This window comes from Elgaria multicarinata, chromosome 2 (genome assembly GCF_023053635.1).
Source record: "Elgaria multicarinata webbii isolate HBS135686 ecotype San Diego chromosome 2, rElgMul1.1.pri, whole genome shotgun sequence".
NCBI classification, from domain to species: domain Eukaryota; kingdom Metazoa; phylum Chordata; class Lepidosauria; order Squamata; family Anguidae; genus Elgaria; species Elgaria multicarinata.
The window spans coordinates 165,698,199-165,720,867 of NC_086172.1; the positions used below are offsets into that span (position 1 = coordinate 165,698,199).

A 22,669-nucleotide genomic window follows, 5' to 3' on the forward strand; every position below is an offset into this window, starting at 1 on the left:
GATGGTGATTCCGCTCACACAATTTGGGAAAGGGGCCAAGCTGGCACATGCATGTTTTGTGTTCATAAACTGCCAATTTAGATTGGGCTGGATTTAGTAATTGCAAGCCACCTTGAGCAAACTTGGAAAGGAAGGGCGTAAATATTTTAAATAAATCACTTAGACAAGCTTATGAACAAAACCTACTTCTGGTTTTACCTCTAGATAGCAAATGGTATTGCAGTGTCTGGGGCCGTTTCATTTAGAAAAAGGGCGAGTGAGACATGATAGAGGTATGCAGAATTATGCATGGTGTGGAGAAAGTGGATAGGGAGATATTTTTCTCCCTGTCTCATAATACTAGACCCTAGGGGCATCCCATGAAGCTGATTGGTGGGAAATGGCAGGATGGATAAAATGAAGAACTTTCTTTACACAGCCCATCTTTAAACTATGGAATTCACTACCACAAGATGTAGTGATGGCCACCAATTTGGATGGCTTTCAAAGGGGGGTGGAAAAATTCCTGGAGGAGAAGGCTATCAATGGCTACCAGTCCTAATGGCTATATGCCATCTACAGGATCAGAGGCGGTATGCCTATGTACGTCAGTTGCTAGGAGACACTACTTGGAGGGTGTGATTGCACTCAAGCCTTATTTTTATTTATTTATTTATTTATTTCATTTATATCCCACCTTTTTTCCTCCAAGGAACCCAAGGCGGTGTACATAATCCTCCTCCTCCTCTCCATTTTGTTCTCACAACAACAACCCTGTGAGGTAGGTTGGGCTGAGAGTCTGTGACTGGCCCAAAGTCACCCAATGAGTTTCCATAGCTGAGAACCCGGATCTTCCAACTCCCAGTCCAACACTTTAGCCAGGAGCCTAGCTTAAGTTCTGAGGGTGGCTGCAAGCACATGGACAAGCATCCATTTCTCCAAGGAAGCACGGGGAACTCCCAGTCCAACACTCCCAACTTCCAGTCCAACACCTTAGCCACTACACCACACTGGCTACTTGTAGATTCCCCACGGGGATCTGATTGGCCACTGTGGGAACACAATGCTGGGCAGCATGGGTCCTTGGTGTGATCCAGCATGCCTCTTCTTATGTTCTTAACCAGTTCTTCCCTGTATAAAAAATAATTTTGCCCATCAAGCCAATTTATATGAGTGAATATGCTGAAACCAACACTTTTGCCCTTAGGGATTGCAAGCCACTGTTCATAGTTGCTGTCATTTGGAAAGAAAATTTATACAGCCCCAGTGACTGCAGTGTTTTTTCTAAGACTTGTGAAAGACTTTCCCAGTCGTTTGATTGGTGCTTGATTCCATCAGCTGAAATAAAACAGCCTTCACTAACTAAATACGTTTAGACTGCAATGCCCATCATCCCATACTGTTCTGTACATAGAATCATAGAATAGCAGAGTTGGAAGGGGCCTACAAGGCCATCGAGTCCAACCCCCTGCTCAATGCAGGAATCCACCCTAAAGCATCCCTGACAGATGGTTGTCCAGATGCCTCTTGAATGCCTCTAGTGTGGGAGAGCCCACAACCTCCCTAGGTAGCTGATTCCACTGTCGCACTGCTCTAACAGTCAGGAAGTTTTTCCTGATGTCCAGCCGGAATCTGGCTTCCTTTAACTTGAGCCCGTTATTCCGTGTCCTGCACTCTGGGAGAATCGAGAAGAGATCCTGGCCCTCCTCTGTGTGATAACCTTTTAAGTATTTGAAGAGTGCTATCATGTCTCCCCTCAATCTTCTCTTCTCCAGGCTAAACATGCCCAGTTCTTTCAGTCTCTCTTCATAGGGCTTTGTTTCTAGACCTCTGATCATCCTCGTTGCCCTCTTCTGAACACGCTCCAGCTTGTCTGCGTCCTTCTTGAATTGTGGAGCCCAGAACTGGACGTAGGGACATAGGGACATAGGAAGCTGCCTTATACCAAGTCAGGCCATTGGTCCATTCAGCCCAGTATCATCAACCCTGACTGGGCAGCAGCTCTTCAGAGTTTCAGCCAGGAGTTTTCCTGCCATACCTGGAGATACTGTGGGTTGAACCTGGGACTTCCTTCGTGCAAAGCAGGTGCTCTACCACTGAGCTAGAGTGGAGGGCAGCAGGTTGGGCGGGGGGGGGGGGGCTTCCTTAAAACCATTACAACCAAACTAAGGTGAACAGGCATGAGAAGGGTTCTTTACATGTCTTCTAGCATGTCCTTTCTAATACTGGAAATAGAACAACGCTGCTATCTTTCCGGCGCCAGGTTAAGACTTTCCTCTTTGCCCAGGCATTTGGCAGCACATCTTAATCACCCACATGTTTATTTTTAACGGTTTTTAATGCTTTATGTATGTATGTTCTGCATTTTAGAATTTTAAATTTTGTATACTCGTTTTTATCTCAATTTTAGAATTTCTGTAAACCGCCCAGAGAGCTCTAGCTATGGGGGCGGTATATAAATGTAATATAAATAAATAAATAAATAAATAAATTTATAGTAATGAGGAAGTGGTTGTGAACCGCCCAGGGAGCTTCGGATATTGGGCGGTATAAAAATGCAATAAATAAAATAATAAATAAAAATGAGAATTTTGGCCCCAATATAATAGTACTATCTTGCCTAGAGCCAATGTTGATGTCATTTTCCTCCACACCCCACCCCACCTTTTTAATGAATTTCTATTATTATTTTTGTTTATTTATTTATTTATTTATTTATTTATATAGCACCATCAATGTACAGAGTAAAACAGTAAATAGCAAGACCCTGCCGCATAGGCTTACAATCTAATAAAATCATAGTAAAACAATAAGGAGGGGAAGAGAATGCAAACAGGCACAGGGTAGGGTAAACAGGCACAGGGTAGGGTAAACAGGCACAGGGTAGGGTAAACAGGCACAAGGTAGGGTAATTCTTCCTGGATTTCCTCTACCCTTTTAAGCAGTTGGGTAGAACTGCAGTTACTGTTTTCAATGGCATTTTTTTGGGTGCAGTTTTATTTTCATGTTGGTATGTTTTATACTTTTATAAGTGTTCTTGTATTGCCTGGGAGCACTTGGGAGTTAAAGCTGTGGGATACAATTATTTTCCAATAAATTAAAGTAAATGCGCATTTAGAAGCATTTGAATTCCCTGTCCCACCCCAAACAGGTATACTGGGAAATAGACACCCAAATAGCCGTACGTTTCTTGATGTTAAAAGAGAGCATTGCTAAAATTTCTAAGATCTCGACAATTTAAAAGGAAATAATGTTTCCCAAAAATGTCTCATTCAAGATTTCTAGTCTTAATAGGAGAGTTTTCAACAAAGTACCACATTTCCTATTTAGCTATAGGTACACAGGATTGTTATATTTCTAGAACAGCCTTCCCCAGCCTGGTGTCCTCCAGATATTTTGGACCAACTCCCATTGCCCTCAGCCAGTATGGTCAGGAGTGTTCCAGACGATTTGGAATACACCAGGTTGAGAAAGATTATTTTAAAGGGCAAAGAAGCTACCTCATTCCAAAATCAGATCATACTTACACACTTTCTGTGTAGAGATTACCTCATAGCCAATATTTTCTACTATCCCATAAATTAGGACTATAGTTGTAACTTCAAAAAAACAATCCCATAAAATTAAAACACACACAAAAGGCTTAGACATACAACTTTCAGGCTAGATATAATTAATATTGAATTATAGCTCTGAGAAAACAACCCCGTATCAGAATTTACTAATTAAACCTAACTATATAAATTCTTCTAGACATCTGTATATCAAGTATTTTGATGTTTAGGCCTCATACAATATTTCCTGCTCATTGCTTGATAAGCGAAAACTTTATTTTTGACCCATTACTCAAATAAGTATTTGGCCTAAGTGATAGTGCTTTACAGTCCACCACCCTTTCTTTGGGTGCTATCTAGACCACCTTACCATTTAGTTTTTGGTATCAGTTATCCAGAATTCAATATGAACCTGCTTGTGACTCTCTTGTGTCTTCCTTCTCATTCAATCACTGCTTTTACTTCACATCTCCAGGCTCTTAATTATGTATCATTAAGCATTTTCAATTACTCTATACTTGGTATTTTATAAAAAGAGGTATTGCTTTAATGGATGCAGATTAGCGATTTCTCAGTAGCCGTCCTAGCAACTTCAAGCAAGCCTAAAATCAACTGTTCTTTTAAAATCCCTGACACGTCCACTGCTTCCATTTTATTTAGTAATTATTTGGTAAATTTGTACACTGCCCTTCTATAAAATTATTCTCAGAGCCGCTTCCTTCAATAAAATGGAACAGTAAGTAATATAGAGTGAAATTAACAAGAATAAAATGGTAGATAAAATTAGCAGCACAGTCAAAAGCCTGGGAGAATAAGCCTGCTGCCAAAAAGATCGTAAAGTAGAAACCTGGTAGGTCTCTCTGGGGAAAGAGTCCTACAAACGAGATGCTGAAATTGAGATGGTTCCCTCTAACTACACACCACTCACCTCACTTCTGACACCAGGGGCACATGGTGTGCAGGTAGGCTGGAGTCAGGAATCCTAGTCCTTTAAAGCGCTCCATGGTTTTAAAGGTAAGCATTAGTACTTCGATGTGTATGTGTTCTCCTCACTCCCCACCCCTATCTAACACAAGAATTGGTATGAATGTTTGAAGAAAAATTGATGTCCGATATAGAAATGTGGGGAGAGGCAGCGGGGATGACTGGCTCGAAGCGAATCTCAGCAACTTTTCAATTCGTCACAGACCCCCTCCAACATTGTGCCTGGCTTAAAATTATTCTGTGCCACCAACTGGCTACCGGTTCTCTTCGCTGCTGTTATCCCTCGCTTGGGTGAAGGGGGAATGGCATTGGTTGTGTCCAGGGCTGCAGGGAAGCACGGGAACTGCATTTCCCATGCTTCCTTGGGGAAATGGATGCTTGTCCATGTGCTTGCAGCAGCCCTCAGAACTTAAGCTAGGCTCCTATACTGAGCCAAGGCCTCCACACCACCACACGCTTTTGCCAGAAGGGAAGGGAGCCGCAGGGTTGGCTAGTGGTTCGGACTGCTGCAGAAGAGATATTGAGGATGGTGATGTTCAGCGGCATTATACTGTAACTGTCCTGAAAGCTTTTGCTGTTTATGCATTTATTATTACAAGTAATTAAAAGGTTAAAAGAATGTTGAACAGTTAAAACAGATATTTATGCCAGAATGTACTCACTGGCCTGGTTCGGACAACACGCTAAACCATGTTGCTTAACCACAAAATGGTTAATGGAATGCATAAAGCGTGTTGTTGTGTTTAGTGTGTTATCGGAACAAGGCCAATGTGTTTAGATTTACAGGAACTGATGGTAAGTATAGAACCCAAGAGGGAAGGGGAGTGTGTGGCCCGGATGAAAGGTGAGTGCTGATTGGCGGGCTGTGTGGAATGCCTGGATTAGTTGGCTGAATGAATGGGGGAGTTGTTTGACTGTGTGTGTGAATATATATTGGATTGCTGAGGGAGCTGACAAGAGAAAGTACTGGGTAGAGATGAGGAGTAACTACGTGATTTGTGGATTAGTGTGTGGGAAGGAGAATAGAGTAGCCTAGAAGGGGCAGAGTAGGCAGGTGAACTATTGATGTTATATTTGAAACGTTTAAGAGGAATACTGAACTGAAACCATTACGCATTATGCCTTTGTAATCATCACTCTATTTATTTATTTATTTATTACATTTTTATACCGCCCAATAGCCAAAGCTCTCTGGGCGGTTCACAAAAATTAAAACCATAATAAAACAACCAACAGGTTAAAAACACAAAAACAAAATACAGTATAAAAAGCACAACCAGGATAACTGGAACTGAGGAAACCATCAAGCTTTTGTACATGGACATACTTCTAGTTAATAAATTACATTTAATTTAAACAGGTGTGGTCCTTGGAGTACCTGGAAATGGTACAGGTTTATGGTGGCAGTGGAAGGTTGATTTGGGGCTAGGTGCTGAGCTGTATAGCCTGAGAAGAGAGAGGCGTGTCACAGGGACAGCTGCAGCATGCCAAATCCCTTGACACCTATACTTTAACTGGGTCCTTTGATTCAGAAGAAAAGGAGCAGTATAAGGTGGTATATAAGGGGTAGATTTGAATTGGGCCCATTAGTTAGTCTGAGCTGGGCCCATTCCGATACATTTACCCATCACTAGATGTAACATATGAAGCAGTGCTTGTGTTTGAAACATTAGTGTTGACTTCATACATTATGGCTTTCCTCTTTGGAACTACCTCTTACGTAGGAAACAATGTACAATACAGCTGCACAGCAGTAGATAGATATCCATCCTAATATATCATAACCCTTCCTTGGAGTTTTGGTTTTCCATTTTTTTTAATGTGTGTCTCTTTTGCCTTTTTATTTAGGGATGTAAAAAAAGAAAACCTTGCTTGCACTATTTTACTGCAGTTGCTCAGAAAGGATATAAACGTAATGAATATAATTTGAGTTTATTTCTTCAAATAATTCATTCAATACAGATTGCTGTTTAGACAAAAGTTTCTTTGCTACAAAATATTTAGCTATAGGCCTGTTTGGTACACGCAATGAAACGCACACCGTGCTTGTCTAAATGTGGGTGATGTGCTGTACCCTACTAGGAAATATTACTCATACAGAAAGAAACATGTCATATGAAGCCTTTAGTATAGAGACAAGCTTTGCATAATTGCACATTTGCAAAATACCACATTAGTTAAGGTTGCCTTAACCAGTGTCTCCTTAACAATTGCTACATGAGTAATTAAAGTTCTTTTGACCCTGGTTTTGTAAAACCTAGAGTAAGAAAGTAATAAAAAGTTCCGCAGTAAACAGGTGCACAGTCTGGACTCTGCAGAAGGAATTCTAAATGAGATTAGGAGAAAATAACGGTTTATGTCGTATGGGCTTTTGCAATATCTTTTTAATTTCATGGTTGTTGGAAAGGTGGGCCAGTTTCATTGGATCTGAAGCCTTCGCATATATTAAAAGCAGAATTTATAACTTTCTCATTCTTGTGTGTGCTTTCTACATGGCAGAAGCCATTTCGGCAGCATCCAATTCAATAATGCTGAGTCATAGAGCAGAATGTAACATTAATGTGAACTATAGTCCAATATTCGGCTGGAATTATTAAAGTATAAAAACTTGAATTAGCTTGCTGGGTTAGATCAGTGGTCCACCTTGTTCAGAATTTGATGTACCGGATGGCATCTGATGTGACTTCTCTGGAAGGTTCACGAGAACAGGCAACCTTGTAATTCAATCTGGAAATCAGAGGTGGACTCTTTCTGGAAATAGAAATGGCAGTTCTGGCTAATAGCCAGTGACAGGCACGTCTTCCCTTCCTTGTGTGGTCTTCCCCTATATAGTCTTTATCTTTTCTAGATTGTAAGCCAACAAGCATGGCTTGTTCATTTCAATATAATCACCATGAAGTGCCGAGCAGTTGAGGCACTTCACAAATAACACATTTCATATTAATAATCTCTCTTTTTCAAAATAATTGCTATTGGCAATGTGCTCTAGAGGTCACATTAGCAAGCGTGGGTAGGGCAGTGGTGGGTGAGGCCAGGATATATACACAGGTTCACATCCATTCATTTGCACACAAACATTCATTCACATACAAACACGAGTTCTCTCTCTCTCTCTCACACACACACTCACACACACACACACACCATTCTTCATCAGAATCTTGAGTATGGATTTAGTTTAAAGCCTCCCTTTCTGAGCAATCCTGATCAGGATTACTTGGGAGACATTAACCTGCTCCCCCTGTCTCATGGTCCCAGGTGCAAGAAAGATGCTTTCCTGCTGCTATTAACAATCAGGATCACTTGGGGGAAAGCAACCCCCCTTCTGCAAGTTGGCTGTTTGCCCACTGCTGACTGCAGTCTGCTCCCCACCATCCAGCCAATGGCTGATCTGTGTGGGCATGTGGGCTGCACAAAAAACAGCTGAGCACCCCCAGGTTGCCAACATGTGGTTTAGACCCCCAGGAAACTGCTTCATAACAGGACAGAGCAGTAGAGGTTGGTGGCTCCAATGTGAGTCAGGTGATGAATCCCCTCCGGGTTTTAGTAAAAAAAAACAAGTCAGAGCTTTAATGAAGCTATTCGAGGTGCTTCAAAGGAGCTATTCAAGGAGGCACCTTGGACAGCTGTTTTAGAGTGCTGACTGGTTCTGACTGAAGCCCGGAGTGGATTCACCTGCCCCACTGACATCGGATCCTCCAGCCTCCACTGGGTCAGATTATTTGTCCATGTAGCCCAGCATTGTCTTTTCTGACTCCAGTGTCTCGGGACCTCACCTGGATGGAACCTGGAACTTCATTCATGCACAGCATGAGCTCTGCCATTGCACTCTTGTCCCTCCCTTTCCTCAGTAGGTGGCCCATGGGTCAGATCGCACCGGCTCTTTCTTCCCAATGTGCCCTTTGAGCCGCCGCTCCTTCCCTTTCTTCTCCAGTTTCAGTTGCCAATATACCTGTGCTTTCGTCATGTTGGCTGCTCCCTCCAGTTCCATTTGCCACTCTTCGTTGCTGCTGTGCAGTACATCATCAACAGCAGATGCGCAGGGTAAATAAGTTGGCTTTCCACACAGTTGAAGGTAGATTGTGCTGTAATAGTCCACAGATTTCATTTCTGGTGGAAGAAGGTTGACACCAACCAAACAAATACTCCTGCTGAACTGATAAGAAGGGCACAATGGTGAAAAGCTTTTGTTCTATTCCCACCATGTAGTACTCGGAGGATGTACTCTTCCAGTGTTATAATATCAGCCTTGTAGCTGTCAAAAGGGTACAGAGAATCTATTTACACGGGCTCTTCGTTAATTTCCACGAAGCAGGTAAATAATTTAAAGGAGCATGTTCATCATTGAATATTAAAGACTGTTCCAGCACAAAATTTAAGAACATAAGAAGTGCCATGCTGGATCAGACCAAGGGTCCATCTAGTAGAGTGGCCAACCAGCCATCGGCCAGGGATGAGCAAGCAGGACATGGTGCAACAGCACCCTCCCACCCATGTTCCCCAGCAACTGGTGCCCACAGGCTTATTGCCTCGAATATTGGAGATAGCACACAACCATCAGGGCTAGTAGCCATTGATAGCCTTTGCCTCCAGGAATTTATCCACCTCCCTTTTGAAGCCATCCAGATTAGTGGCCATCACTACATCTATTATTATTATTATTATTATTATTATTATTATTATTATTATTATTATTATTACTACTACTACTACTACTACTACTACTGTTATTCCACCCTATAGCCAAAGCTCTCTGAGTGGTTTTCAAAGTTTTAAAAGAAGAATTAGCTGGATTTTACTGCCAGGAATTAGCTGAATTAGACAATCCCTTATTAAAGAGATGTTGCAGGGTCCAATAAACATGAAGCAAATGTTTTTGCTGAATAAGACACAGCCTAAGATCCATACACGTGACAGGTAGATGCCAAAATGGCGATCCACTGATTAAGCATTTTGTGTTGCCCACAGCAGTTTCTCAAATTCCCAAATGTGCCTGGTGTAGCTGATATATAAAACAGCAATCTATTTTGTATTGGGGAGGGTTTGTTTGAAAATTACTCTTGACCACCTGTACAGTAACATCTCAAGAAATAATAAATTCCAACAGCCTTACCACTGGTTACTTGTTCTCTCACATTCAACATGGTTCTTGTTTGATGTTTGTTATTTACTATTTTGTTATTGACGGAATGTCTTTTTGCTCATCCAGGAATTTAAAACACATGCATTGCTCAGCATGTGATGTCTTTTGCCTGGCAGGTAACATCTCTCACCTGTTGTTTCTTCCTGTTAAAAAAAAAAAAAGAGGCCATATGATGTTAATAAACAGAAAAATCTGTGTAAAAGTCATTTGGGCTGCAATCCTATACTCATTTAGCTGGGAGTATGCCCCATTGAACTCAACAGCACTTACTTTTTAGTAGACATGTTTAGGATTAAGTTAAGTTTCCTCCATCTTGGCTTGGGCTGTTATTGAAGTTTTTTAAAAGGGGGGGTTGGGGCTATTTATATTTACTTACACTGTGCCTTTCAAGAAAAGAAAATTCAAGGGAGATTTATGAAGCAATAATACAAAAAACACAGTATATAATAACAAAAAGCAATACAAAAAACATATGGCTAAAAGCAGCACTTTGCTTTTAAGTGTTGGAAACTGTAAGGAAACACAAAACCATAGGCTCTTCAGCAAAGTACCTTTTTGTTATAGTTCTTCGAAGATATAATGGGATTGGAAATCCACTTAAAAAGTTGCATCTAATTTGGTGCCCCATGGTCACATTGATAGTTGGCTTCTTATTTATGCTTACATTTTACGAATCTGTGGTATTGAATTAGATGTCAAAATCGTTCCCTCAGATTGAACTTCTGCTTTTGATGTTCTTTATGAGAAACTTGTGTCCTTTATTTTATTTTGTTGCATTGGAATCTATAAAAACTGTGTGTGTTTTGTTTTTATAGTTGTAACGCTATCATTGTTCTAATTTATGTTTATAGTGTAATAATGTGGCATTGCCTTCTTTATTTTCTAGTGAGGATGAAATGGAAGAAGCAAATGGAGCTAACCCTATTGATATTGAAGTTGAACAAAACAAGGAGACCAAAAAAGAGGTATTTTCCCTAATAATGCTTTAATACATTAAGAATGCTTTTTTCTTAAAGACCTTGTGAACTGGGTTTTATTCTTCTTTTGGCTGTTACTTTATAAAGATTCAGTTCTTAACTGTTGTAGGGTGCAACAGAAAGTGCTACTGTAGGAATTTTTCTGTCTAAACATGCATAGGATTGCACCCTTAATGTATTTTGGGGTATTTGAAAACGCAACTTTCCCTTTAAGCAACTTTTCCCAACCTGTTGTCTTCCAGATGTGTTGGACTACAACTCCCATCCTCCACACAAACATGATGATGATACTTGTTGTCCAACGCATCTGGAGGTCATCAGGCTGGGGAAAACTGTTTAAAACCATTCTAGAAGTTATTGATTTGTGCAGCCCAGCATCTGACACTTACATATTGTGCTGTCAATCCCAGGAGGAAATCCATTTTTGGAACCCGCAGATTATTCAGGCGCAGTTCTCCCATGCTTCTTCCCATGCTATTGAAAAAGTCATAGCTCAGTGGTAGATCACCTGCTTTGCGTACAGAGGTCCCACGTTTGAATCGTGATATCTCCAGATAGGGCTGGATAAACTCCTGCCTGATTGTTGACAGTCCTGGTCTAGATGGACCAACGGTCTGACTCTGGATAAGGCAGCTTCCTATGTTCTGCAGCATGGGAGAGTCTTCCTGCCTGCCTCTCCCACATTGCAATAGCATTTGCTTCCAAGCTAACTCAGCCAGAAACAAAACCACTATAAGGCATAGCAATGGACTGGATGGGGTTAACCAAGCGGAAACTTTAACCGCCAAAATTGCCAACTTCAATTCAGCTGTTCAAGAAGAGTTTCTGAACTATTATATTTTCCTTTTATTATGTTTTTTCTTAAAACACCTAATTTGTATAAAACGGTGACCCTTAAAGGACAGTACTGCGCCCCTCTGAGGTCTGGTGCCCTAGGTGGCTGCCTAGTTGGCCTAATGGTAGCACTGGCCCTTGGGCCTCCCATTTATGGCTGGCAGGCTATGTTCAGTCCGATGGATCCTGAAGATTGCATAGACTTGTCATAACTAAGCTGTCTTGTCAGGCAGTGTTCAGGATTATGAGCTTTAAGAAGCTTTTAGAGCTTCTGGGCCTATTGTCAAACCATTAAAAGTGCTGCTTTAGATACATCATACTTTGTACTTCATTTATAACAAGTATTAATCTCTTTTGTGTAATAAAACAACCTGAGATTATGCTAAAGCAAGAAAATAATACTGGGTGAGTAATGGAGATGAACCACCAGATCATATTGCTATTGAACTGGATTCACCTTAAATTTTTAAAACATTTTGAGTAAATGAAAATGTTTTAACAACAGTGGGCCCCAAGTTAGTCTTACGTAGGGAAATTCTTTGGAGGAGTCAAGGAGAGGGGAGTTTGGGGATTTTATTTATTTATTTAAGAAGATTTCATTTCATTGTCTCTAAATGATTCTACCCTTGCTGAACCCCCCCTTCCTTTGCCTGAAATCATGGTGGGCATAGCCAATAAAACATCAATCTGCTCTGTGCGTCCTGATGGCATAAGTGACTTCAATTGAAGCAGGGCTGGATGCAGAATTGAATGGTGACACTTAACTTACATGTCAATGCAAACAGTATTTTAAAAGCTCTGGCGTGGTCATGTTATATATGTAGTTGCCATCTGATTAGTACTGGAACATGCTTAACACGGAAGGTGGTGGACATAAATAATCTGATGGAACTCAATAGCTAAATTGTATATTACAGATGCCTGTAATTTTAAATGTGGAAAACTAATCAACCATATGAAGAAGGGGAGGAAATAGGGATATTCGTTTTAATTTATGTATCATTTTTTAAAAGTTTTTTTTTAAAAAAAAATTGCATACTGCTTTCCTACAAAGTGTGTCCAACGAGGCTCACAGCACAACAGTAATACAAAAACAAAAATGCACAGCAATACATCAAGTGTAATAGTACATCATTACTATAATAAACAACCCACGGAATTCATTTCACCAATACTATAACTAAAACATGTTAATGGTATTAATTCATTACAAAATAGGCAGTATCAACCATTAAACATGAACAATTGTTAATACTCCTCGTTATAAGCCAGAGCCAAATACATCAAAACCTTCCAAAGCATTGAAACAACACAACTTGCAAACAGCTACCCGGGGAGTGCTCAGTGCAAGAAATAGCAATCCAATTTCTTACAACCTGCAGGAACTGATCCCTTCCATGCCCCCACCCCACTCTCATTCTGGTGCAATTATTGACAGAGACAAGGCGGTGTGTGTGATGAGTCTCTTTCTCTGTGCTCTGGATGTTCCTGCTGCAATGCTGATTAAGTTTTGTCCTTCAGCATCTTCTCATGAGATTTTCAACCTTCATCTGCGTGCTATGAGGGCCGGAGACTTTGTACATTGAGATTGTGTTTGTGCACAGTCTATGGTAGGAGTCCACCAATACAAATATTACTTTCAACTTCTAGTTGGCTTTGAGAGGCCAGCATGATTTCTTGAATTCTTAAGACTAGTTTCTATGAAAACTAGAATACCAGAATACCAGAAGTGATCCTGTGCCTGCACTCTTATGGTTATATAGGTTGCGTGTCAACTATTTTTCTTGCACCGTGAGTGAAATTATTCCCATTGTTCTATAGTGGGTTTCACATGGAGTTTTGCTGTGGAGAAAGGTTGCAACATATGTCATGCCCTCAGGACAGCTGTTCTCTTAAGTCCGAGGGCAATGTGGGTTTCATTGTAGTGTGATTTGAGAATAAAAAAGGTGCCTAGTGACGGGAAGAAATATTTACTATGGCAGATATAGCATCATCCTACTGTTTAACAATGAATAACACTGTGGTTTTGTATAGTGATGGGCAAACTGGCCACATAAATAATTCCTAACTTGCTCACTTCGTTATGAATCTGATGTTATATTATGAGATTTTGATGCATCTTCACATTTTCGTGTATGCGTGTCACTAAAGTGCATTTTGGGAATGGGGCTTGCACATTTTGTTATTTTTCCACCCCACATATCATGGCATTATACATCACAGTGTATGCTTTTCTGATTGGCTTTTATTACAAAAGAAGCATTGAGTAACAGGAGGATACAACTCAAAATGACTGTTCCTGCAAATGTGATTGATTGGTATATGGTTTCTGATCCAAACTTTTTAGACAGATTGGTTCCTATGGCAAAGAGCAACTCATGGGTTAAAGTGAAATCATTCTGCATGTGCACATTGCAAATGTGCTTGTTTCATTTGCTTTGGAAACTAAAGGGTTATAGGAAAGATGGTAGTGTCTGGCTGCTTAATAATGCCAAGCATGCATACTGTGCAGCTGCAGAGAACATAAATGAATTCATAATCAATTTCATGTTTAATTACGAAAATATCGAAGTTTGTGGGTTTGAAGTCAGGCCCTGTTATACATTACGAACATACTTGGAGGAGGCACCTGGAGGAGTACATAGGCACTCCGTCAGGTATTTCGGTCCCAAGTCATGTAAGTCAGGTCAAAACAAGCACCTTAAATGGGCTTGGAAATGTACAGGCAGCCAGTGCAAGTAGGCCAGAAATGGTATGAAGTGTTCAGACCGTCTGATCCCCACTATCGATCTGGCTGCCACATGTTGCACAAGCTATAACTTCCGAACTGTCTTCAAGTGCAGCTCCACATAGAGTGCACTGCAGTCATCTAACTTGGGTTACCAGAGCATAGACTACTGAAGCCAAGTTATCCTTCTCCAGAAGGGGCATAGCTGAGCCACCAGCTGAAGCTGGTAGAAGGCACTCCGTGCTGCTGAGGCCACCCAAGTGTCCCGTAACAAAGATGGCTCCAGGAGAACTCGCAAGCTACAAAACTGCTCCTCTGGACGTAATGCATCTCCATCCAGAAAAGGATGAACTCCATGCATCTGCTCTCCTCTCCACATGGTTGTAGTAGATCACACAGGCCCTGTTCAGAAGACACCTTAAACCACAGCTGTAACCTCTTTTTGCTTTATTCACCATGGTTAAAGCCGTGGTTTAAGGTGTCTTTTGAACACAGCCTGGCTTTCTGGCTTCACCACCATAGTTAAAGCCATGGTTTAAGGTGTCTTCTGAATGGGGCCATTGTTACATAGCATATTAGAAACACTGCTCTGTTAGGGATGTGATGTGTAGCATGATACGTAAACATACAATTTACCATAACTGTGTGGGTGAAAGCTGCATACATTACTGAGAGTGGCATGGAAGTAGTCACAGGGTGGGGGCAAACATGCTTCTGTGCATAACATAGGGTGACCTTATGAAAAGGAGGACAGGGCTCCTGAATCTTTTAACAGTTGTATAGAAAAGGTAATTTCAGCAGGTGCCATGTGTATGCGTGCAGCACCTGGCAGAATTCCCTCTTCATCACAACAAGTTAAAGCTTCAGGAATATAGCTAGAGTGACTAAATACAAAAGAGGGCAGGGCTCCTGCAGCTTTAACTGTGGAGAAGAGGAGGACCATGTACTCTGCCTTGTGCTCCTTAGGGGAAAGGCAGGATATAAATGGAATGGAATATGTTAATAAGCAGACCTTTGTTTTTGATGCACTATCTGTAATGTTGAATTCTGCAAATAAATGTGTTTCCTGTGCCCTTGCATCCCCTTTTTTTGACAGAATGCCTTCATAAATTTTGCAATTATTTTCAATACTTAAGTGACAGATGGATGTATTTATCTAATACACCTAATGAAGTACTGCTGGAGGAAGCTTCCACTTTGGGAGTTTACTGTGACATTGAGTGGTAATTAAACACAAATTTAATACAGTTTAAATTCAGTTAAATTGTCTGCCTGCCAAATTCTCAATTCAGGAAGCTTAGGTGTGTACTGTATTTTCATGGTGACGAGAGCCTCTTTGGCCTCCCAAATGCCAGCAAATCTCCCCCACCCATCACAGTGCCTTGCACTAACTCCCCCCTCCATTCCCTCACAAGATTAGTGCTCATAATCCATATCTTTGAAATAGAGGGAAGGAGCAACAGGTATGGCGACTTTATATTCCATCGTTCCAGATAAAACAAGCAAATTAGAGCAGGCCAAGCTCACTGGCTGATCTGACCTGGTTAGGCATAGGTACAGTGCAGGAATCATTTTGTGCCCAAATGTGCTCCACGTTCAAAACCTGAGTGTGACCAAAGAGTCTCGTTGAATGTGGATCCATACCATACCACCTTCGTCCTTGGTTTGTATATCCTTGAAGTGTAGAAAGAAAAGCTGTGGGTGGGGGCGGGGAAAGGATATTTGGTAAAGCACAAACTTTGCATGCAAGAAGTCCCAGACTCAGTCCTTTGGCATCTCAAGATAAGACTGAAAAAAGACTCCTGTCTGAAATCCTGTAGAATTATGCCAGACCCGAATTAAAAACCTTATCATATGATGCCTAAGGCTGTGAGAGTAGAGGAGGTTCTTAACCTGGTGCTGAAAAGATAACAATATTGCCGCCAGATCGGCCTCATCAGGGAGATCATTCCATAATTTGGGGCCACCACTGATAAGGCCGTTTCTCTTGTTGACACCTATTGAGCCTCCCTTGGAGGAGAGGTTTCTCAAGGAGGGCCGTACATGATGAGTGTAGTACAGGTTCAGAGCGTAGGTTCAGAGGAATCTGCGCAGCCACTCTAAGCAAGACTAAATAGCCCTTTGGTCTGATATATAAATAGCCCTTTGGTCTGATTCTATTAGGTAGATTCTTCAGAGTATACAATTTGGAGGAGGGGTTAAAAACATAGAGGTTTTGTGGTTCACAAGACCAGAATTGCAAGTTCATACTAAAATATCCTGCCCTCTCTTTCATCCCTCTCCAACCTGGTGCCCTTCAGCTTGCTGGGAGTTGTAGTCCAACATATCTAGAGGGCACCAGGTTGGAGAAGGCTGCTCTATTATTTATTTGGCATCATTTTCTAGTGCCACCGAGGCTGTGTCTGTCTCGGCTGGATGGATGTTTTAGGATAGGTGTATAATTAGCTGAAGTTTTGAAATCTCTTTGACAGGCTTTGCGTATGACAAATGTAGGCTTTGGTTCTGCCTGATCCCCCAAAGCCTTTGATTGCCACTGGCTTCCCGTCGTGCAGCCAAGAACAGTGGACGTAGCCGTGCATGGTGAAAGTCAAAGTTAATTTGTGTCTGCTGTGCTTTCCAAAGGGAAACAGATGGTTGCAATGTTTGAGTTCAAGTCTCCTTTGCAGCCAAGCAGCATGCACTGGATTACACACCCTTGTTTTTCACACTCTAATAGAACAAATCTGTGCCATCATTTCCCTCCTACCTACCTTGCCCCCATAGTTGGCAAGGCATGTCCGGTTGCTCCGTTTCAGGGGTGAAAAACCTTTCTAGACCCAGGGGCATCAAATGTCTGCTGGAGGCAGAAGAAACATACGTGTATACAACTCACATATGGCACACTTCTCTCTCTCTCTCTCTCTCTCTCTCTCTCTCTCTCTCTCTCTCTCTCTCTCTCTCACACACACACACACACACACACACACACACACACAGTCACACAGGTTTACCCCTGTAAACACACATGCAACAAGCCATCTGATAAGTAAGAAACCAAATAATAAACCAAAACAGTTAAACCACAACAGTTAATCATAGATACCATACCAGAATTTCTGTTGGAAGCCCCAACTAACATACATTAGCATCAGTTAACCACAGACTATTAAGAACATACGTGTCATTCTGGGTCAGAACGAGGGTCCATCTAGTCCAGCACTCTGTTCACACAGTGACCAACCAGCTGTTGACCAGGGACCAACAAAGCTGGACCAACAGCACCCTTCCACCAATTGTTCCACAGCAACTGGTGCACACAGGCTCACTGCCTCAGATACTGGAGGTAGCACACAACCATCTGGGCTAGTAGCCATTGATAGCCTTCTCCTCCAGGAATTTATCCAACCCCCTTTCAAAGCCATCCAAATTGGTGGCCATAACTACATCTTGTGGTAGTGAATTGCTACTTCTTTTGTAGGTGCCACTATAATATGTTTGAGAATAGGTAGAATAAGGCACTCTGAGAGTGCCGTGGACTGCAAGAAGATCAAACCAGTCCATACTCCAGGAAATAAAGCCAGACTGCTTACTTGAGGGAATGGTATTAAAGGCAAAACTGAAGTACTTTGGCCACATAATGAGAAGACAGGATACCCTGGAGCAGAGGCTGATGCTAGGGAAAGTGGAAGGCAAAAGGAAGAGGGGCCGACCAAGGGCAAGATGGATGGATGATATTCTGGAGGTGACAGACTTGACCTTGGGGAAGCTGGGGGTGGCGACAGCCGACAGAAAGCTCTGGCGTGGGCTGGTCCATGAAGTCACGAAGAGTCGGAAACGACTGAACGAATAAACAACAAAAAAGAATAAGGATAAGTTCTCAGGCTGAAGCCTCCTCTCTAGCCACCCCAACCCAATCATCAACCCCAAGGGGAAAAAACAACAACTTTAATAATTAGTTCTGTGGTTCCTGCCATAGATTTCTCAGTCCTAGAACAGCCTCAGAGCATCTTAAGAAGCTAGGAACCTTCAAACTTCGCTTCCTAGAACTCTGTGAGGCTGCTCTAGGAACGAGGCTTCTATGGCAGAAACCATAGAACTAATTTCAAGAGCTCCCCCCCCCCTTTTTTTTTTTTTGGTGGCGGCAGATTCTGGGTGTCTCGGGGGCCTCCAAACGGGGCTTGGGGTGATGGGAGGGCACCTGCAGGCCTCACTTTTAGCATCCCTGCTCTATATGTACCAGGACGGACAGCCTCTGAAGGATGTGTGTGTTGGTGTACATGTGTGCTTGTGCATTCTTTGTGCCCAAGAGCGGAAACCAATTATTTGGCAGCAGATCTCTGCCAAACACCTGCAATTTAGTGTGGCATGACTGGAAGTGGAGAAGCAGCAGGTGGGAAGTAAGTCACCATTCTCCCACCCGTTGCTTTTCCTCTGCCACCTTTCTCTCAAATCCGTTTCTGGATGTGATGGGAGGTGTTGCAGGGCGAAAGAAGTGAGCACCACCCGCTGCTTTTCTTCTTTAAATTGTACTCTCTCCTGCTTTGCAGGTGTTTGATGAAGCCTGCTGTGATGTCCCTGGACTCCTTTTTTTAGGAATGCTTACTCCTTACCCCCAGAGTCAGAGAGGATCGCTGATAAACTGGAATAAACGGGAATCTAGTTACTCCATTTTCCCCAGTGTGATCAAATCTAAAACTTGCTTTAAAGCTATAGCTCTACCCCAGGTAGTGCACAGGTGTTCTCCCACTGAGTTATGGTTCCTTCCCATGTATGTGAACACTCTAAAATGCTGGCCAGTTAACCCAAAAAAACTTTCTATTTAACTTGTTATGTTAACAGCTTTCCATAATCCAGTGGCTAGAGCAGGGGAAAACGATGGGATGCCCTCCACATGTTTTGGGCTGTAGCTGGGCTATAATCCCTGACTATTGGTCATGCTGGCTGGGGCTTATGGGAGTTGGAGTACATCAGGTTGCCTCCCCTGCTCTACCCTTTGTCTCCTGGATTATTGAGCGGTCGGGATCTAATTATGTGGGGGAATGGTGTTGGGTCTATTCTGAGTTAACTCTTCCAATTTCCAATCCCTTATCATCCCACTCCTCCCCTAGAAATCTTAACTTCTTTTTTAAAGAACGTGACCATATTGAATAGGGGAATAAAGATGGAAGCTGGAGACCAGAACTTCCAGTACAGTGCTAATAAGCTGGCATACCCTCAGTCCTTCTGTTTAATGCAATCCAAAATTATCCCGAGAGATTAATCTATGATATACATTTTTCCCCTCCACTGTCATCTTTCTAGAAGTGGCATGGTCAGGTTTCTCCCTTCTCCCTCCCTCTCTGCCTATTTTAATTAAAAACTTGATGAACTCAGAGTTTGTCGCTTTATCATTTGCTTAAATGGTATTAAAAATTAATATGATAAAGGGAGAAATTTTAAATGGGTCCCATACCCAATATTCATGTCATAGTTAGGTTTTTTATTTCTTAACAGCATGTTACCCAAGTGGATCCTCTTCCCCAGGGTGCGGAACCTCAGGCCCGGGGGGAAATTTGGCCCTCCAAAGATTCCAATCTGGCTCTCGGGGGTTCTCCAGTAGATCACACCCTCTTTCCCCAACCACTAATCATTTGGTAATTTCTCAACTTTACAATTTTTCCCCTCCTGTCCTAAAATGTTCAAATGCCTCTTCTAAGGCTTAGTGGTCGTAACAGCTTTAAGCTAAACTATGCCAGTATTTTGGTTATTTTGGTCCTATCCCCGTTTGCTTTTGGCCCATGACTGGCATGTAGGTCCCCAAGAACATCTCTGAAATGGAATTTGGTCCCAGGTTGTGCACCCCTAATTCTATTCCTTCCCCTCATTTTTTGTGTACTCTTCTAATCCTTTGATCTGTGCAACTCACTATGGCTCAGTTCAGGCAACACGTTTCTCAATGGTGGTTTTAGAACTCCACAGTGGAATTTTTACACCACCGTTGAGAAATGTGTTGTCTGGCAGGAAAACTCCACACCACAGTGGAGTTTTTTGGGGGGGAAACACTCCACGCAGAATATCTACACTGTGCAGAGGAGAGTGCCTGCACAACCATTGTGTTGTGTGTTGTGTATCAGGCTCAGTGGAGTTTTCCGTTGCGTTGAGTTGACTTTTCCCACTGGCTACAGAGTTCCCTGGCATGAGCAGCAAAAGGAGTGAGTACCACTCTAGGAGAGCCACTGGGATTTTTTTTTGCAGCAATGGCTGATGGGATACCATCGAGAGGACTGGGGGAGGAGAGAGGGCAGAGGAACAGTCAATCAAATGTCATGTAGCCCACAGTTACACAACGGTGGAGTTAGAACATGTTGTGTGGGGATTACCTCAAAAACTCAGTTGAGTGGAGTTTTCACACTGCGCTGACTAATGTGTTGTCTGAACTGAGCCTATTGCTTAGAAAATCTCTGATCTATCTTTCAAATGTTCTTTGGAGCAGTGGAACCCCACCCACCCTCAGGTCTACTCTCCTACTGGGTTGAATGTTCCTGAGAGCTTACCCTAAAATGTATTTGTAAAAGGTAGGAATGCTTGAGAGACTATTCTTCATGAATTCTGATATGAACTGATCTGCACCTCCCTTATTAATTTGGGGATTGGAATATCATTTTCCATTGGACTTTGCAGTTGTCTGAATTTTGGCAGTGCAGTTCTCGGCTCAAAACACATTCCAAAATGCATATAAAATGCAAGCATGGGAATAAAATGCATTCAGAAATGTGCATTTTGTAAGAAAATATGTTTAAACATACATATTTAAATAGTGCTTAAATGCCAATTTGGGGGGTGAATTCCTTTTGGAAAAGATTGCAGATTCATTTGGAATGGACCAGACCAGATTTAGGAATGAACTCATGTGAAACTGACATGGGGGGAGGGGGATTCATCCATCCCTGGCATAGCCTCTCTGCTGTTGGAGGCATATCACCAGGAGTTCACAAATGTCAGCTTGCACATGTCCTATGGCTGAATCAGGCTCAGGTTAAACTAAGGGGCAATCCAAAAGCAAGTCAATCAGGCAGCCAATGGTCAAGAGCAGTTTCCTTTCAAACTTAAAAGCTGGTTTCAATCACTGGTTTAAGATCGCACTCTGGTTAGAGGTTGACGTGAGCTATCTCTAGCACAATGCCAATAGTGTTTGCTAGAGTGACAGGTTTTCTGTCTAAAGCTAAGGCACCAGCAGAAAGCTGTTGGCATTGCGTTGGGGTAGCTTACGCCAGTGTAACAATTTACATTAGCACTACTGTTGAAGAGGATACTGCCCTATAGTTCCTCCAGTTTACGCGTCAGGATAAAATATAGTTATATAGTTATCTCTAAACAGAAAGATGGGGGGAGGAAAAAGAGAGTAGACAGAGGGATAAAAGCATGCAAACCTATGCATTCAGCTCTCCATGGGGCAGCATAACATGTCAATCATGCTAGATTCTTTCTCTCAACCTAACCAACCTAACAAGGTTGTTGTGAGGATAAAATGGGATAAATTTGTCTATACAGCCCTGAGCTCCTTGGAGGACCTACTTCTGGTCCATGTCAGTTTTGCATTCATGTTCAATTTTAGTGTGTATGTGTGTGTGTTTGACTGGTTTTTCTTACAAAATACGTATTTCTAAACATTTTTTATCCAAATGTATGCATTTCTAAATGCATTTTATGCCTAAATGCTCTTCATGGTTTTAATTTTTGTGAACCGTCCAGAGAGCTTCGGCTATTGGGCGGTATAGAAATGAAATAAATAAATAAATAAATAAATACCACACATTTAAAGATGCATTTTGTATGCCTATGGGCCAAGAACGCCATCCCAAAATTCAGAGAGGTGCAAGATGTATTTATTTTTGAAGTATTTTTTTCTGTTGCCTCTCGGCCAAAAAGGCTCCCAGAGCGGATTACATATAACCAATTAAACAAGACCATCCCTGCTTGCAGTTGTACAATCCAAAAAGACACATAAGGAAAAAGGAAGGGGGAAGGAAGAAAAGAGAAATTAACTCTTTCAGCCAGATCCAAAGGATAATTTCATTCTGATCTGCACATCAGTCCAGGAAGCAAAGATGAGATCAGTTCGCATTGGAATTCACAAAGATCAAACACCTGAAACATCTTTAATTGCAGATCACCTAGCGTTTGCCCGTGTGCAACAGTCATCCCAGAACTAGGTGCATTGCCTGCTTAGGACACTTGCAGGCGAAAGGGGAGGATTTTCTCAGACTAGATCAGCCTTCTCCAACCTGGTGTTCTCCAGATGTTTTGGACTTCAGTTCCCATCAGTCTCAGACAGCATGGCCAATGGTCAGGAATGCCAGGAATTTCATTCCAAAACATTTGGAAGGTACCAGTTTGGTAAAGCCCTTTTACACTGAGCATTTTTTGATTTAGGAAACGGAAAGGTAATTATTGTAGTCCCTTCGTACAAATATTTTTAAAGCTCCCATTCTTCTACTGTGTATACTTGGTG

The 22,669-nt window shown here is 42.0% G+C and overlaps 1 protein-coding gene across 2 annotated transcripts in view; it reads left to right on the forward strand.

Annotated features, from left to right (window-relative positions):
* The window catches only part of RCOR1 (REST corepressor 1), a 164,332-nt gene that overhangs the window by 119,887 nt on the left and 21,776 nt on the right, over positions 1-22,669 (forward strand). For both annotated transcript variants that reach the window (XM_063118071.1, XM_063118072.1), the window contains exon 7: positions 10,547-10,625. In XM_063118071.1, the coding sequence (XP_062974141.1) occupies positions 10,547-10,625 (79 nt within the window). The remainder of the gene's footprint in view (positions 1-10,546; positions 10,626-22,669) is intronic.